Source organism: Tuber melanosporum (genome assembly GCF_000151645.1).
Source record: "Tuber melanosporum whole genome shotgun sequence assembly, scaffold_84, strain Mel28".
Taxonomy (NCBI): Eukaryota; Fungi; Ascomycota; class Pezizomycetes; order Pezizales; family Tuberaceae; genus Tuber; species Tuber melanosporum.
The window spans coordinates 366,361-384,028 of NW_003299133.1; the positions used below are offsets into that span (position 1 = coordinate 366,361).

The 17,668-nt window shown below is 48.8% G+C and overlaps 6 protein-coding genes; 2 read left to right on the plus strand and 4 right to left on the minus strand.

The window, feature by feature from the left end:
* The first annotated feature begins 1,426 nt into the window (after positions 1-1,426).
* GSTUM_00011429001 (uncharacterized protein) lies at positions 1,427-4,088 on the plus strand. XM_002841916.2 has 4 exons: positions 1,427-1,757; positions 1,846-2,164; positions 2,226-3,210; positions 3,280-4,088. The coding sequence occupies exons 1-4, from the start codon at positions 1,559-1,561 to the stop codon at positions 3,892-3,894; spliced, it is 2,118 nt and encodes a 705-aa protein (XP_002841962.1). The 5' UTR covers positions 1,427-1,558; the 3' UTR covers positions 3,895-4,088.
* Positions 4,089-4,298: 210 nt separating this feature from the next.
* On the minus strand, positions 4,299-6,111 carry GSTUM_00011430001 (uncharacterized protein). XM_002841917.2 has 3 exons: positions 5,528-6,111; positions 5,223-5,401; positions 4,299-5,155 (listed from the first exon to the last, which is right to left on the minus strand). Exons 1-3 carry the CDS (start codon positions 5,750-5,752, stop codon positions 4,426-4,428), a joined length of 1,134 nt encoding a protein of 377 aa, XP_002841963.1. The 5' UTR covers positions 5,753-6,111; the 3' UTR covers positions 4,299-4,425.
* Positions 6,112-6,592: 481 nt separating this feature from the next.
* Positions 6,593-7,923, minus strand: GSTUM_00011431001 (uncharacterized protein). XM_002841918.2 has 2 exons: positions 7,337-7,923; positions 6,593-7,277 (listed from the first exon to the last, which is right to left on the minus strand). Exons 1-2 carry the CDS (start codon positions 7,655-7,657, stop codon positions 6,819-6,821), a joined length of 780 nt encoding a protein of 259 aa, XP_002841964.1. The 5' UTR covers positions 7,658-7,923; the 3' UTR covers positions 6,593-6,818.
* A 306-nt stretch (positions 7,924-8,229) lies between these two features.
* Positions 8,230-10,495, plus strand: GSTUM_00011432001 (uncharacterized protein). XM_002841919.2 has 7 exons: positions 8,230-8,615; positions 8,689-8,760; positions 8,861-8,947; positions 9,019-9,420; positions 9,667-10,045; positions 10,104-10,239; positions 10,300-10,495. Exons 1-7 carry the CDS (start codon positions 8,541-8,543, stop codon positions 10,331-10,333), a joined length of 1,185 nt encoding a protein of 394 aa, XP_002841965.1. The 5' UTR covers positions 8,230-8,540; the 3' UTR covers positions 10,334-10,495.
* Positions 10,496-11,649: 1,154 nt separating this feature from the next.
* Positions 11,650-13,527, minus strand: GSTUM_00011433001 (uncharacterized protein; the record flags this gene model as incomplete). XM_002841920.2 has 6 exons in its annotated part: positions 11,650-11,997; positions 12,046-12,621; positions 12,681-12,784; positions 12,846-12,945; positions 13,016-13,297; positions 13,359-13,527. The coding sequence occupies 6 exons, from the start codon at positions 13,525-13,527 to the stop codon at positions 11,690-11,692; spliced, it is 1,539 nt and encodes a 512-aa protein (XP_002841966.1). The 3' UTR covers positions 11,650-11,689.
* Positions 13,528-14,836: 1,309 nt separating this feature from the next.
* Positions 14,837-16,201, minus strand: GSTUM_00011434001 (uncharacterized protein; the record flags this gene model as incomplete). The annotated part of the gene is made up of 1 exon (XM_002841921.1): positions 14,837-16,201. The coding sequence occupies one exon, from the start codon at positions 16,199-16,201 to the stop codon at positions 14,837-14,839; it is 1,365 nt and encodes a 454-aa protein (XP_002841967.1).
* Positions 16,202-17,668: the final 1,467 nt, after the last annotated feature.

The window sequence follows — 17,668 nt, forward strand, 5'->3', positions numbered from 1 at the left end:
CAATTGCAATCACCTTCAATCTCCAAGCTAGCTATCAACCTCTTCGTACAAGACAAACCTCAAGAAAAGAAAACCCCGGAGAAAAAAAATCCAACCTATCCTGGTTGTCCGACTATCTAGCTACAGGACACAAATTCAAAACAGTTTCCCCACTTTCCGTATTCCTCCGTTGAAAATGCGGTGGTGGTGGTGGCGGTGGTGGCAAAAAGGAAACCACGGCTATATAGACTAAACTTCCACCCCCCCGTCCGCCAAGCCCAGCAAACCCTCTCCTATTGAGAACACGACCTATTCAGCTCCCAGTAAACACAAACAATGTATGATTCCCCCTTCTGAGTAAAGAGCTAACTAAAATTATTATGATGCTAAGCTAAAGGTTTGCGAAACTAGCTAAAAATATGGTAAGAAAGCAAAAACAAATTTCATCCGTAACAGTATGTACAGTACTGTACTTGTATGTTATGATAATAATATTATGAAAGTGGATTGTCCACTGCACTTGTACTCATACCGGCTTCTTTCCGTGTGATCTCGTGATCCGTAAAGTTTTGTGTATCGTATCGTACTTCAGCCTCGTACCGTACCGGTATTTGATCGACGGTAGTGGTTGGTGGTGACGGGTTATGAAGTTGATGGCTTTCCCTGTCCACTGTTGATGTGTCCATTCGACCGTGGCTTGGTTCTCGGGTTTCGCCTTTGGTAGTGGTGGATTGTAGGGCAATGGTATTTGTATTACTTGTATATATGCCGTCGGTATCGGGTCATGTTCTACAGGTGCTGGTGGTATTGGAATATGCAGGGGAGTGTAAATGTCCTAAAAATTACCCCATTCATTGGCCTGGCCGCAGGGGCAATTGGAGAGTGTTTGGATTCGCTTTTTGCTCCAAAGCGGTGCTACTCGTACAGTCTCTGGCTAACTTGTTAAATTTTCAAGTACTGTACTTGTATTATATAAGGATGGTGTAGTTTTTCCTTTCCAGGTAAAAAAAAAAAAATTATCCTGTGAGTCTTAACTAGAGGTAGGTGAAGCCAATAGAAACAATTATATATCCGTCACGTGAAGCCTGGTAAGGAGAATTTGGTGAACATTTCTTGTTGCAATTGTACCCGGATAAGGAATGGAAAAACGTGACGGATAGATAGATCTCTCGGCCTCCCTTTGTACGAGTATCATACCCGAGTAGAAGGAATTATTGAGCTGGCATATCCCTGTTTGTCAATACAATGCTGGTTGGAGCACTTTCCTTCCCCCCTACCCCGCTGCGCTTGTGCTCGAATAGTTATTGAACATGTACCATCCAACCAACCACAACCTTCATCCGAAAGCAACCGTCGAACGATATTAATAACCCACCAATAAATAAACACCCTCAGCCGCACCACCCAAACCCATCAGCGTGTTCGCTTCTATTCTATTCCGTTCTTCCTCTTGAGGGGGGAAAAAGCGCAATTCACCTTTCCTCTCTCTCTCTCCTTGCGCTAAAGAGTCATCATATCAAAAGAGCGTTTCTCTTTTTGTTTTTGCAACCACGATAAGATAATCGAGTTACAAAGCATCATGGAGACTGGCGAAAAGTCCCCCCTGCTCCCGAATACACGGCGAGTGCAGGAAAGGGAAAATATCTATATGCCTCATCACCGACGCCCTCCCCCTCGTGAGCGGGGGTGTTTCAGCACCTGGGTTGGAAAGGCCGTCTTTGCATTTTTCTGCTTTGTGGTCGCTCTCTGTTTTTATTTTCCCTGGGGAAAATTGCATAGTACTCCTCTCCCTCCTCCCTCTTTACACACCTTTTGCTCCAGCTCGTGAAATAACTGATGACTGACTTACTGACTGACTGACGATAGGAGTACCACCAATTCTATACACGCACAAGATCGGTGTGATAGGTGCTGGGCCGGCGGGCTTATCGGCAGCGTACTATGTCTACCGGTATGCCCAGGAACGCGGTATCCCCGTTGAGGTAAAGATATATGAGAAGGCCCGAGTGGGCGGACGAGCGGCGGGGGTCGTCGAGATCGGCGGGGTAGCGTATGACATTGAAGATGTGGGCTTCCATACTGTTGACCGGACGATGGTGGATCTTATGCAGGAGTTGGGGGGATGCGATCTGGGGATCTGGCATGTGGAGACCGGATTGGGATTGAACCATGGGAGGTTTAAAGTGTATTCTCACCATATATCTCCCCCACTCTACTATGACGGTAGTGCTGATCAAGGAGAACAGCTACGACGGCGAATCCACAGTCTATGCGCAGACACCACCCGGGAGCTCCTTGGCGTCCTGGTGGCACTCCTTCAAGCTCTATCTAAGATACGGTCGTTCCCCGCGCACTCTCAGCGATCTCTACACAAGTGCCGTCAAGGCCTTCTCAAAGACATACACCGAAGGCCCCATCATCGCCACGGATTTCAACCCCATCCAGGACCTCATCCAGCGGCTCAACCTGGAAATGGAAACGACAACCCCAGCGTCGGTATACTTGCACCAGAAGCATGTATCGGAATCCTTCTCCCGCGACCTCGTGAATGCCTGGTCTCGCGCCGCCACGGGACAGAACCTGGGCAGTGTGAACGCATTCACCGCGCTGCGGAGCTCATACACGGGCACCATCGAAACGCCTGTCGGCGAAGGGACCGGAGCGCTCTTCAATTGCCTACTAGGAGCCTCCAGGGCGGAACACATCCCTCAGGAAGTTACCCGTGTGCGTAGGAACGCGCTAAGCCTGGAAGGGGAGTGGAAAATTACTTCCACCCCGCAAATCCCCCTCAAGTCCGAGGCCGAGGTCGAGGACGATGTGAAGTTGGGCACTGGCTTTGACCACGTAATCCTCGCTGCACCATTCTATTTTTCGCATGTACACTTCGATGAGGAGCAGCTCGACGCTGTCCCGCACGTAATGAATTACACGACGCTGCACGCCACATTCTTTACCATCAACTCGAAGGAAAAGGTAGGTGGCTCTTGTGACAACATTTTGACAACACTCCAGCCAGGACACTTTGAAAGGGGCCAGCTCAGGCCCAGCCCCGAGGACGGCGGAAGTGCAGGCGTCTACTCTATACGCTTATGGCGTATGATAGAGTTAGATGGTGCATTAGTAGACGTGTACAAAGCCCTCTCGCCAGCACAAATAGACAAGGACGGCATAATGCACGTGTTGAACGCCGTGGGCTGTAAACACCCTGTTGAAATCCTGGCGCAAGTCGAGGTTTGCCCCATTACTGTCTAGAAGGGAGGAAGGAAGGAATCGAACTAATAGATAAGATTTTTGAGAAAGATCAAAAATGCCTACCCAATCCACCACCCCCGGACCGCATTCTCCCACATCAAGCTCAGTAAAGGCCTCTGGTACACAGGTGGTGGTGAGGAAGTAGGTAGTACCTTGGAATTAAGCGTGCTAATGGGAAAGATGGTGGCTGGAGGGCTTGTGCGGGGGCTCAAGAACCATGAACTCCCACCCAAAGCGCGACAAGAGGAGGGAGTAGAAGAGCTGGTAATGGAGGGGGACTGGGATAGGGACGACGACGATGAAGGGAAACGTCCCGGAAGGCCAGAGAGACCAGAGAGACCGGGGAGACCGGAGAGACCAGGGAGACCAGGGAGGCCGGGGAGACCAGAACGCCCGCAGAGGCCGGAGAGACCCGAATTCCTGTCCGGTGATGACTTGTTGGAGCGCCCTGAAAACCCAAAGACATTGGGGGGCGGGGTAGGGGAGGTGGAGGAGGGGGGTGGCGGAGACGGTGCTCCTCCCAAGAAACCGGGACACCCTGATTGGCCCGAAAGACCCGGGCGGCCGGAACGTCCTGGGCGCCCCGAGAGGCCGGAGAGGCCGGGCAGACCTGGGGATGATCCAAAGCGTCTCAGTGACGGGGGAAGAGCGAGGAGGTTTTGAGAATGATATTATGATTTGTTTGTTGGGTTGACGAATTTTTTTTATTTTAATTTTTTCTTCCAAAACAGTGTCATGATTTCCTATGTTAAGGATTCAAAATTGCTAGGTTATTGAGGTTATTGGCTGTTGGCTTATGGGTTTTGGGAATGGTTGAGGATTTTAGGCTTGGTTTGGCTAATTTTATTGGTTTTACTCTGCACCAAGTTCATGGTAGTGTTATTGCTAGCACGTGCGCGTAATAATTTAGCCCTTCAAGTATTAGTGCTCCTCAGTGCCTTTTACGCCCTGTCCTTCTCGGAGCAAGCAACATGGCACAAGAGAACGGGGTCCAAGATTCTTGACTGGCCTAGATCGGTTTGGCGGGTGCGAATGATCATCCCTGGCCATCTCGGATTCACGTGAGGTCACTCGGTAAAAAAATTGACTTCCACTTAAAACCCCGGATCACCGCTCAATGACCTCAATTTCTCCCAGCCCAAGCGCACCAACGGGTATATTTCCAAGGAAATAAAGAAAACAAAAAGGAAAACCTCACTTTTCTCCCGTCACGCGGGTCACAGTTGCAGTAGTTACAGCAGTTGTGGCGCTGGCAGTGGGTATCTCAACCGCTGGTGGTGCTGCTGCTCCCGTGGGAGCACCAGCATCCTCCTTCTCCCTCTCCTTCCCTTTTAATGCTGATAATAGCTTTCCACTTGTTGTTCCCGGGTCCTCCGGCACAGCATCAAACCTGGCCTTATACACCTCCCGTCCGGTTATCCCCGGCAATGGGACATAGAAAACGTCTCCGGCATGCGCGCTAGTTTTCGCGACGTCAGGATCCAAGTGGACCAATTTCCCCGTGGTAATAACCATACCCTCTCCCACAAACGCCGGGCAAGCAACCTGCTTGCTGGTGGGGACCTCGATAATTCCCTTAACGTCCTTCGTCCTTGGATCGATGCGCAACACCTTGTGGCCGTCTCGCATGGCCACCCAGACATCGCCGTCCGAAGATATGGCAAGGCCATCTGGGACTCCGGGTCCATGCTTGTCTTCGTCAAATTTGATGAACTCTTGCTCGTGCGAGATACCGCCGGTCTCGGGCTCAAAGCGATATGCGAATATTGTCTTGAGTCGGGTCTCAACGAGGTAGAGAGTGCTGTTGTCCGGCGAGAAGCCGATGCCGTTTGGAATGGCAACGGGGTATTTCACATGATTGAGATGAGTGGTAGGATCACTGCGGAAGAGTGTGCCCTCGTTCTGCGGGGGGCCCAAGCCAAAGCTATTTGCATCTTTTAGCTGATACATATGTCGGAGGAGGCAGGAAACCAAAACAGACGCTATCATACCTTCTCATCGACCCGGCCCAAAACCTTCCCCGCACGTCAACTGCCCCGTCATTGATACGCATAAGATCCTGCTTATCCTTATCACCCGGAAACAGGGTATTGATGTACTCCAATTTTCCCGTCTCGATATTGACCTTTCCAAAGCCGCGTTTTGCTCCAACCGCCAGATGCTCTTTATCCTATCCCCCCGCAAATACCGGCCATAATTCCCTCGTGTCAGTCAATCAATCAGTCAGTCCATTCTGCTCCCCTCCCCTCTTCTCTCCCAAGCAAGCTTCTCGCGGCATAAAGCAGAAAAAACGTACTCCATCAATTAACGCAAGACACCCCACAAGATCTCCAACTTCGATCCGTCTAAGGCTCTTCTGGCCCTCCTTCACATTGAACCCGTAGATCACCGAACGGGGTATGTCAGTGAACCAGGTGGTTCCCGTATCCTCATCGTGTACCGGCGATTCAGGCAACCAAAAGTCCTCGCGATGGAGAATTGGATCACCGGTCTTTGCGATCACTTTGAAATCTGCTGGCATGTTTTTTTGGTGAGTGGGGGGATGTGAATTTGCCAGAGGACGAGTAGAAGAGTGGGGGGGGGACGCCGTTAGACGTTTATATTCGCAACCTTGATGGTCGGTGATACGCCGAGGGGTATAGAAGCGGGAGGGAGGGGGGGTCGTGGACAAAAGATTTAGCCTAAACAACCCAGAAAGTCAGGAATCCCCGCTTGCGACAAAGCTTGTGGGGGGAGGGTTTTTGTTCGTTTCCCTGATTCGTGGACACTTCATGGTTCTTGGAAGGGTGGTTTGCCGCTACTGGGTTCGTCACATGCTATCGATTGCGATGACGCTCCCTTTGGAAACGACTTCACAGGAGGTCACTCGACAAATTGGTGCTCCCTGAAGCCCTTATGGGTGACAATCCATTTTTATTAATCCATTTTTATTGATATTATTTTCATTCTTCGTGGGGGTGACGGTCTGCCTTCAACCGCTCGGATCCCGAGTCGACACGAGAGAAAAAAACGTGCAGAAGAACTTTGGATAGACGAACAAAGTTCAGCGGGTGCGGGCAATGGCATTTGAATTACAGGTATCGGCTCAGCTCGTCTGAGGGATGTGCCAGAGCAAAGCATCGTGTCGAGTCGGGGAAGTGGATCAGATAGATAGATAGGTGTCCCCTTCCTGTAGGTAGGTAGTATGGGAAAGGGAGAAATTGAGTGGGAGGCAAACGTCTTTTTGTAATTGGTTGAGTAACTGCAGAAGTAATTAACATGTACACGCAATTCATGCTCCTCTACACCCTTTACTCCAACGACATGGGAGTGGACAGCGAGTTGAAATCCAATCACGTTGACGGTGAATGAGAAATAGGTCTAGAATGTACGAGGTGCTATCATATTTCACGACAAAGAAGAAACAAAAGAACAAAATCAATTTGCGCCATTTCTCCGCCCATCCCTTTCTCAAGATCCGACAGTTGACCAGCAAAATTCCGACTAAACATGCGTGAGAACAATAAATACTCAAGTGTAATGAACCCGTAAGATTGTACACTCCTCCACATTGAATGCACAAGAAACAGACAATGATAGCGTTCCCGTCACATTCTTCTACTCACCCTAGCCCTTCCCGCAGCTGGTACCTCCCTTCCATCGGTATCTCTGAGCTCAACACTCTCCCGGCCCTTCATCCTTTTGATTCGCTCCCTTTTCCTCAGCTGCCGTTCAGCTTCGCCATCATCGCTTGCGCAATCCCCTTCGTTGCTCGACTCCCACGCTTCGTCACCAGACCGCCGTCTTGATGCCGAGCTAGCACCCCCGGCATTCCTTGTGAGTCGCGCATTTTCATCATGGTCGGTCCAGTCATCGGCAACTTCGCACTCGGGTGGCTCGATCCATCCGGCAGGCACCACACATGGTAGTGCGACACCGATGCTAGCCGCACGGTTCAGAAAGGCCGGAGCCGCTCGCCCAGTTAAAGCGACGCAGAGATGGGAGGTGAAGTGGTTGCAGTTCCGGGTAAGCAGATTGTAAGTAGGGCCTAAAAACTCGCTGGAGGCCTTTGTGCGGTGAGTAGAGTGGCTTGACAAATGGTGGGACAGCGGGAGGCAAAACTCACTTCTCGAATTATTTGCTCAATCTCCTGGTCGCTAGCATAGGTAAAGCCGTGTAAGATTTCCGATCTGAAAGTTCCTCCTGGGGGCTCCGTTTTTGGTTTCGTCCAGTAAACACCAGTAAAACCTCGGCGGTCATGACCGCCGAACGCATACTCCCGATCGTTGATGACAACACCAGAGTGGAGGAGGGCGACGCCGAGTGTCCAAACTATACTGGATAAACGCCCGGGTGGGAGAAGATCGTAGACGTTGATTATTACTTTCTTCTTTTGGAGACTCTGCGAGCGTGCAGAGCTCTGTGAGCTTCGAGACAGTGAAGGCATCTCTGGTGCCAAATTTCGACTGGCCGCTGCTGCTTAACCTAAAGGTGTTTGTCTGGTTGGATCCAAGGTTGACGTGGTGCAAGGGCCTGGGTGCGGGGGGGTGGGGGGGATTAAGGAAGACTACTGGTAGAGGACATGTGTCGAGGAGGGAGAGAAAGGGTGCTTTGAGGGTCTTGTATTATGGGTTCGCCGAAAGGGGGAAGATGTAGCACGGGATCTCAATGAATGTTAAACCGCAGCGTGGATGTGGATGTCTGCTATGATACATAGAACGCCTGAAAGCGAAAGAGCTTCGGCAGAGAACAAGCCCGGAACCTCAAGGGCATACCGGTACGATGCTACGTCCCCATCACTCACTCGAGCCCAAGTTATCGATACTACATTGCTGTAAATCGCCCAATCACCGGTGGAATAAGCTTACCGCCAAGACATATATTTGTTAATTTCCTATTCTGTGACTCCCAAACATTGGCGCCTGACTGAATGGGCACACAAAACGCATACGAGGGTTTCGACCCCACCAAAACTTTGCTTCTTCCCCCCATTTGCAATTGTCTGTGTTCCCACCTGCAACAATTCAGAGATTTTTGCATACGGTACTGGGTACTCGAGTACTCGAGCACTGTACGGTACCTCAGCAGCCAGACAGACGCAACGAGAAGAGAAGAGCCGCCTCACCTCTTTTCCTTGTGCCTCCCTGCTGTTGAACCCCTCATCCACAACGTCTCTCCTCCCTCTTGTCAGACGCAGCCCCACAACAATCACTGGTTACTGTCTACTGAATCACCATTCCTTTCCTTCAGCTTCTCTTTTGAAATCGCATCTATTTGTTGCTATCACTACAACAGTCTCCACCCGTTCTTACGCCAAAAAGGCTAGAAAAATGCCCCCAAAGAGAGCTGTCAAGGAAGAGAAGATACTTCTTGGGAGGCCTGGAAACAATCTCAAGAGCGGAATTGTGAGAGCACTTCTCCTCGATGGTTAACGCTACCTGTATTCGAAGCTGATAAATTTCTTTCTCGTGACTGCAGGTCGGGCTTGCCAATGTTGGGAAATCAACGCTTTTCCAGGCTATTACCAGATGCTCGTTAGGAAATCCCGCCGTACGTGGTATCCTCTTTTCCCTTCCCCCTTGCCATTTCCGCCGGATGCTTGGCAGTCGAGTATTTAAGCTAATCTAACCTCCCTCCACCCCGTCTACAGAATTTTCCTTTTGCTACGATTGATCCTGAAGAAGCCCGTGTTATTGTTCCCGACGAGCGCTATGATTGGCTGTGTGAACATTACAAGGTACCCTACCTACCCTGGCCCTAATATTGTCCGGTTTTGAAAAGTGTCCTCGCTGAGATTATGGACTAAAGCCCATCTCTAAAGTCCCCGCCAATCTCACAGTTTACGATATCGCCGGTCTGACACGCGGGGCTTCCACTGGCGCTGGGCTTGGCAATGCGTTCCTTTCGCATATCCGTGCTGTTGATGCCATCTTCCAGGTTGTCCGTTGTTTCGATGATGCCGAGATTATCCATGTCGAAGGAGACGTTGATCCCGTCCGTGATCTTCAAATTATCAACGACGAGCTTAGAATAAAGGATATTGAGTTTGTTGAGAAAAATTTGGAGATTCTGAAGAAGCAGACTGCAAGAGGAGGTCAGAGTCTAGAGATGAGGAAGCTGAAGGAGGAACAGGCCATTGTTGAGAGCATCCTAAGCTGGTTGGTAGATGAAAAGAAGCCTGTTATCAAGAAGTCTTGGGGAAACAAGGAGGTGAGATTATTCTAGGCTTTCATCATATCTTCTCGGACATACACTCCACTCCATTCCATCACATGATGACAAAGAGTATCATACTCGATCATTAAAACCCAGCTCGATGAACGGCCTCGTCAATTACAACGCTTAGAGGCTCGTATTGATATGGATTTTTAATCTGATATTAATTTTCTGCACATCTGCTTTTCAATCTAGAAAATTATCCCTCGAGCCAGCGCTAACTTTGGTAATATTTACTAGGTTGAAGTAATCAACAACCTTATGCTTCTTACAGCAAAGCCTGTCATCTTCCTCATTAACCTTTCGGAGAAGGACTACGTTCGACAAAAGAACAAGCATCTTCCCAAGATCAAGCAATGGATCGATGAGAACTCTCCTGGGGACCCAATCATCCCAATTTCAGTCTCCTTGGAGGAACGTCTCGCTGGTTTATCGGATGAGGAAGCTGCTGAGGAGTGCAAGAGATTGGGCACCAAGAGTGCCATTCCTAGGCTTGTAGTGCTCATGCGCAATGTCTTGAACCTTATTAGCTTCTTCACTACCGGACCCGATGAGGTTCGGCAATGGAGTATCCGAAAGGGCACCAAGGCGCCTCAGGCTTCTGGAGTCATCCATACAGGTTTGTTCTTGTATCCAATTACTGTTGCTAAGCGCCTTCTCTTACTTGCTGGGGATAGATTTCGAAAAGACTTTCATTCAGGCTGTCGTTTTCAGGTATTCCGACCTGAAGGAACTTGGCGATGAAGCGTCAGTCAAGTCTGGAGGAAAGCTGCTCACCAAAGGAAAGGAATACGTTATGGAAGATGGCGATATGTGCGTTTCCTCAATTACCTGGACTCGAATAACTCACAGTGCGCTAACATGATTTTATAGTGTCCTGTTCAAAGCGGGTGCTGCCAAGGGTTAAGTCATATCTTCATGTATTCGTTCTTGACAGGCGTCAGGTATGGGGTCATCCGCAGTCAAGCTATAGGGTGGGAGAGGGGAATAATAAAAACACACTCCTCAATGGCCTCCGTGCGCCTCTTGCAATAACGTGAGCTACAATATGAATTCTACGGTGCATTTATGCGAGGCTGCACGCCATGTTATCTGTGAGGTTTAAAGCTTTCTTTGACTCTGTGCTTCCCTCAAACCTCCTCTGTGCACAATGCCGTTGGAGGACAGTTCCCACGCAAACCAGTCTCCCGCGTATACCGTGAGAAATCTCAATTATATAAATCAACTCGTTTCCACACAAACTGCTCGCATCGCAAGCATACAACCGCAAATCACAAGCTGACCCATCGCAAGCACCATCTACCATATCGATTCCACAGAGCGCATCACATTACATCACACTCAACCCCATTCACGGATTCAACGATTAGTTCATTATAATTATTAACCCCCTTATTCCAACTTCTAACAATCCCCCCCCCCTTTTTTTGAAGTCATTAAATGCCATTCCAAACTCCAACCAACCAACAACAAAGTATGGATATATAGAATAATATTATTATATAAAAAATGTAGCAACCACCGGTAAAGGAACACATTTTTCCCACAGAGGCAGAAAAAAAGGGAAAGGCTCCAGCTGTGGTGCCATTATTACTCTCGAGCGAATAGCAGAGGAGAAAAGTAAAAGAAACAATTCCACGTAAAAAAATTATTTTTTTCGGAAAACTCCTACAATAACATCGCTCTTGAAATGAGTTTTGTAGTGTTTGGATGTTGTGGGGTGTGGGTTGGTGTTTATATACTGTCATGCTTGTTCTTGCCAAGACTTTTGGTTGACGGGGAGAAAAGCTGGCTTGGCACTTTGGTAGGGTAGGGTAACTGGTTTTTGTTATATAGGTAAAGCGTAAAGAACTTTTTTCCTCTTTCTTTTTTTTTTTCTTCAAGTAGAAAATTTTACAAGTCCCTCTGAAATATGCTAGAGCCTATTGTCTACGTCTGAGGGCATTTGGGTGTGGACAGCAGAGGGAGAGTGAGATCCTGGTACGGACCCCTAAATGTTACCGGCTTCCGCAGGTGTGGAGGTTGGATAGGTGCGGGTGGAGATATATCGTACTTTTTAAGTACTAAGCTTGCGTTCGATAGCGTGGGTGGGTGGTGTTTATAGGGTCTTGTTTGTGTCATTGATAATTCGTTACAAGTTATAATGAATTGGAGCGCCTTTGTTCTGGGATTGTGGCGGCCTTATGATACATTATTTCTATCCTGTGCTGTGCTGGTATCATGACCTTTTTATTTATTTTTTACGATAACAACCGCGCTGAATCTATGCCCTCTCAGCGACTTTAATCCTGCCCTCCCTGTTGTCGATATAAAAACCTATTTCTTTAATGTCGTCATCAAGCGGTATGAAATCACCACCCTCCTCTAGCGGGTGGTACTCCATCTGCACCTTCAACGGCGCGATGCCAAACATTCTGCCGATAAGGCCTTTGAGTGTGGATATCGACAGTGACTTTGGGATCTTCTTAACTAGTGGATCTTTCCCTTCTGATAGGAATTCTAGGTCTATGAGTTTTGTTGCTAGCGTCTTTTTTTCTTCGGTGCTTCTGTCTATGATAGGTTTACCGTGTACTGTTTCTTGTCAGCTCTGAGGGCAATTGAAAAGGAAGGGAGACCTACATTCGCATAATTCCTCCCAACGTTTATGATCCCGCAAAACAGTATCTTCCATTCCTTCCTCTACTTTCGCCATTTCCTTCGCTATCTGGTTGAGGTAGTAGAGTTCTGCATTAGCACGCTCGGATTCAGTTATCTTGCTGTAATTCAGCGTGATAACTCTCGCTGGCGTCCTAGCTACAGCAAGCATATGCGCTTCTTCCAGAGGTGTGCTGCTGAACAGCGGGTTGTGTGAGATTCTCAGTGATGTCAAACATGGGAACAGAGGCGGGAGAAGGTCCAGCAGAGGGTATGTCCCCAGCGAGTTAAAGCTAAGGTCTAAATGCTCGAGAGACGGAAATACCACAGGAGAGGACTCGGGTGTGTGAACCGTCGAGATAGTGTTATGCGCTAGAATCAATTTTTTTAGCTGAGGAAGGTTGGAGAGCGGGAATATTGATGAGAGGGATGTGAAGGCGTTCTGCTCAAGGTTTATGGTTGTTAGTGTGTGTGGGAGTGTGATTGATTTGGGTATTTCGGTGGTGTTGTTGCTGGCCGAGAAAAGCGTGTGGATTTGGGGGAAGAATTGGAGGATATGGGCTGTCTGTGTTTGTACGTTAGTTTAAATATGTGGGCGTAGTAGGAGGGGGATGCGGGACAAACTTCGGCCCAGTCAAAGAGTGTGTTGTTGACTTCTAGACTGACAACACCTTCGAATGGGGGGTCTCCATCTCCGATTTCTAGGGAGGAGAAGCGGTTTCCACTATATAAAAAAAGATGAGCCTTTCGTGGACCCTCCCATATCCCAATATAAATATAAATACCTAATCCTCAACCCCTTCAACATCTTCAACCCCCTACAAACTCCCGCAATATCCTCCAACCCCTCCCAAAGATTCCTGGAAACATCCAGTTCCTCAATCTCTACCCCCAATTATCAGTCCTTCCATATCATCCTCCTCTCTCCTCCTATCCCAAGAATAACCAAACTCACTGGGACAAGTATCAAGAACCTCCGTGGCCCCATCCCCACGCACAATCCTCATCCCATCCAAAAGCACAACCTCCAACTCCCTCAACCGGCCCAGCTTCTCAAGGATCTTGTCAAACCCCACTTCCTCAAACACCTTTGTAGCTGACAAACTAATTGGCTTCCCAATCTCGAACGAGATATCCTTCTCAGTCGTATACTTATTCCTCAGTGCTTCAAGAAAGGTGACAGGCGGGTCGGGCGCGCGGGTTGTTCGGATGAAGGTAGAGGAGTTGGAAAGCTTTGCTATATACCAAAGGCTAGATTAGTGGCCAATTTTTGTGGCCTGAAGGATAGCGGGGGTCACCTTCAAAGTACCTCTTCCCACCATGCTGACCAGAATGTTTACCCCGGGAGACATTGTCCCACTCGACTCCCAGCCATTCCCCATCAGTACCAGTGACGGGCCCAATGTACCGAACGGTACACAGGCTTCCCGAGTAACTCAGGCGTTGGCCGATGTGGAGGGCTGACATTTTGGATCTGAGGTTGGTGCTGGACGGTATGATATATGTAGGGGAGTTCGGTGTTGGGTTTGTGCTTCATCAACCGGGTAACGGGTCATCGAGGGTCACTCGGGAATTGCTTGAGCAGTGCGGTACTTGAGGGATCAGATCCTTCAAAGGTACCGTAGAATCATAGATACAACACGATTCAGGGTGGGCCGAGTGGAGGATGTGGGGGAAGAAAATGTTTTGCTTCTACCCGGCATTGGATGCATGCTTGGTTTCTGACAAAAGATCCGACCCCCTCATCTCGAGTCCCATCCAAAGGGAACTGAAATGGGGCGCAGGTCCAATTTAACAGAGCTGCTAAAGGTCTTTACGACCATCCGAAAGGGTGGTTGATTTTAGACATCAACCCAACTCTAGTGCGAGGGATAGCCTATGGTTGTAGTGCCCAATATAACCTGGATAGAAAAGTAGAATGATGTGTTCGGCCATAGAACGATGAAAATTTCGCATCCCGTCCGCTCTGCGGTAAACAAGCATCGTATCGTCCGGTTAGTACTACGGTGGGTGACCATGTGGGAATCTCGGATGCTGAACTCTTTTGTTTCCTCTTCCCCCTATTACTTCTTCATGTGCTTGGGATATTGTCCGGAGGATGGGCTTCGATCTAGGATACGCCTTTTTTCCCCCTAGGTCATCTCGTCACAGGAGACATCCTTCTGTGTAGTTAGGTATATTCTCCGTTTGAGCAAATACTTTGGCTTGGAAACTTCCTGGAGCAGTGGTACAATCTAGTGAAAAGAGAACTCCTCTTGGATTGGTCACGGCACTTTGAGTGATGCAAGCGGCGGTTTTTAGATATCTGACTCAGATCTTCAGGGTTGCTCTTTGCGAAGTCCTGGTGTTGCATACTTCCTATATTCCACTATTAAGTCCCCCAATTCCCTCCTGAATATCCCACCATGACGGCTACGCCCTGAGGCTTGGGAGCTCGAAGATACATTAAAATTGAGAACCCCAAGGAGATTCTTTTTGATCTCTAAATGAAGGATTGGCGAGCTAAAGCTTTGGGTAACCGACCTAGTGGGATCTTATGTCTTGGACAGGGGACGATTAGAGTCATTAAAGTCAGATCTTACAACAAGACGTAAACTCAACCCTCAGAAATCAATGTATACGGTTTATTCTGATCTATCACGATCCTTGCTCCTCCCCCAACTGTCAACTATTAAACCAAAAAAATATAGTCATAAGGCATAACATGATATCGCAACTGGTAATCCTCGAAATACTCCCCTCCTAACCAACCCTCCCCTCCTAACCCAAAGCTCAATCACCCTGTCTTCTTAATCCACCCATTCATAGCGACAATCAACCTAACCAACTCCCAATCCCCATCCTCACCAACAAAGTCACAAATCACAAGACCAGTGCTGCCGTCACCCTGCTCCCTCCCGGCAACATGATCGATAGCCAAATGCCTTAGTGTTTCGACATTCACCTTATCGGCAATCTTATCAGGCCAACACCTCACTTTCCAAAAATTACTCGCCGACAAAAAGTTTACAAACAACTGCCTGGTGGTACCTGGCTCCAAGGGCTTCGCCGAACGCTCCAAGTGCTCTTTAACGTAAGTGATCTTCTTACTTATTGTGGCGGGTTCAACCTCGCAAAAGTCCTGAACGCGACATATACGAGAGGACGTACTCGAGTCCGGGGTGTTATAGTCCCAGTGTTCGGCGTTGATGCCGAACTGGTGTATATCGCTTGGTAGCGTGAATCTGCGGAAGAGGATCACTTTACCACGGACTTGGCCGAGGGTCGGTATGCTGTCCTCCAAGTACCACCTTGAAGCTTCCTTGTCGATGTACCCCTCCTTCAATACCTTCGCAAACTTGGCGTCGTCGGCGTCGCCGCGGCCTTCCCTCTTTAGTGAGACGATGATGCACTCGTGCGGATTGCCATCCAAGAATGAGTACGCATCTTTGAGAACCTCGCTCAGGCCTTTGCATCCTACCAGAGAGATTGGGAAGGCCCCGTGCACGAGGGTTAGGGCGTTTGCGCGGTCGACATGACACCTAATGTCGAAGAAGCGGATTCCATTTTCCAATTGCTGCTTCGGGCCAACGGCCTGGCAGCGAACGGTTGGGAGCGCGGGGTAGCACGTTGGGGTATTGTGCGTGCCCGGGATGGAGATCAGGCTCAGCGGGGTCTCGTCCTTCAAACGCTCCATCCACCCGCCCAGCGCGGCGCTGGATAGGAGCGCGAGATGGCTGTGGTTCCGGTGAAACACCGCATTGAACTTATGCTCCGTTCCAGGACTCAGACAGTGTACAGCCGGCGTGTGCGAACTTAGGTCCACGCGGAATCTAGCCTCGCCGACCGTGAAGGCCAATCGCACGACTTGGTCTTTGTTGATCTTGATATCTGTCTGCACGATTGCAAACGCCGGTAGGCGTATTGATGCATCCTCCTCAGAGAAGGCTTGCGCGTTCTCCGCGATTGTCTGGGAAGACGGTTCGCCCGGCGGTGGTATGGCCTTTGCGACAAAAGATGTGAAGTTGTGGGCTAGGTTTTTGATGTTGGTTATGTTCTTTATCGTCACCGGCTGGGGCCCTGGATCCGGGAAGCGCGACACACGGGTTACAGATATTTCTGTCGAGGAGAGGTTACGGATTGTGAGGTTTTCGTGCGCCATTACGGTGGTTGAGTTATTATGACAAGATAAGTGGTGTACCGTAGGTCTATTCGGCGAGGCGAAGGCAAGAGCGAAAAGGTTGAGAGGAGGTTGGGATACTGTACCAGGACGCGTTTGGCGCGCCTAACTGGGCAGACTGGAGCTGGTCTCAGCCCACCACAGAAACTCCTGAAATCTACCACCAGCTCACCAGCTGATGCCAACCACAATGCTCGCGACGGGTTTGGTTTGACGGGTTATGAGAGTTGCGATTACTAGCTAATGAGATCTGGTACGTCTAGTAGGTTGATTTTATAATATGTCAGGAGAACGCTAATCCTCTTAGGAGCTTTGTCTCCGAATCTACATAGTGACTATAGGGCTAGCAGATAGTGGATTTTAAGATCTTTCACTTTACTTTGTCTGAATGGGGAATTATTTGATATATCTGTACGAGTACTGTATTATTCTGAGACTCCGTAGTGTGGAGGATATGGTATTATCGCACTATGTTTGGAATGGAGGTTACTAAAATACTATAAGAGCCAGAGTAATTAAACCTCACACTAGGATGTCTAGAATTCCCCTCTTTGGAATCACTCCGGAAAGGACTGGATTTTGGCCCTCCGCTGGGGCAAATGAGAGGAAAAATACAGCAGACCTTACTGGGAGAGGCAACTCCAACGTCCTGGCGTGAGGCCAAACCATGCTAGTTCTCACGGTGCGGTCATCCTGTACCAATTACTTTCTCTACATACCGGTGTCATATTTCACTTTGGGGTGGAACAGTATATTTCTTTCTTCAGGAGGGGATTCGAGTATTCGTCTATACTCGTATATATCGGAGGTCTTGTATGATTTTTGTTCTTTAGCGGAGGCCCGAACAAAAACCTGGGGTCACAGATATTGTGCCCTTTCAACTTCACAAGTCTAGCACGGTGAACCGAAGGGCGCATTTTGTCAGATTGGAGTTAGCTTATTTGTTTAGATTTTAGTGCAACAGTGAAGCAATGATTACATCCTTCGTATATCAAATTTCACGGAACTCTAGCTTGAAAGCTAGAGGGATTCTTTTCTTGAAGGGATATGGCTGAGGTCTTCTGATGGCGACCCGACAAATAAACGTTTCTGACCTCTAGGGTCTACAGAGAATTTCCTTGAATAACTGGTGTTATTACCCTTTTTTGTAGAAGGCGGTCTTGACCGTGGTTCTGCCGGACGGAGTGATAGATGGATAGCTTGGTTGAAGGAGCCGAAATTTCAAATCTCGTTCTTAAGAGCATTATTTCGCAATAGTCTTCTTCTAGAGAGATTGATTTCCCACTATATGAGAGGTAAATCCTGTGATAATTACGAATGTCGTAATTCACTGATACTAGTATGCCCCCCTTAAGCATGCAAACAACAGCTCTCCCTAAATACTCACAAACGATCACTCACCCAACCCAACCTCCAATTTTCGTCCCTGGCCCCACCGCCCCGAGCAAA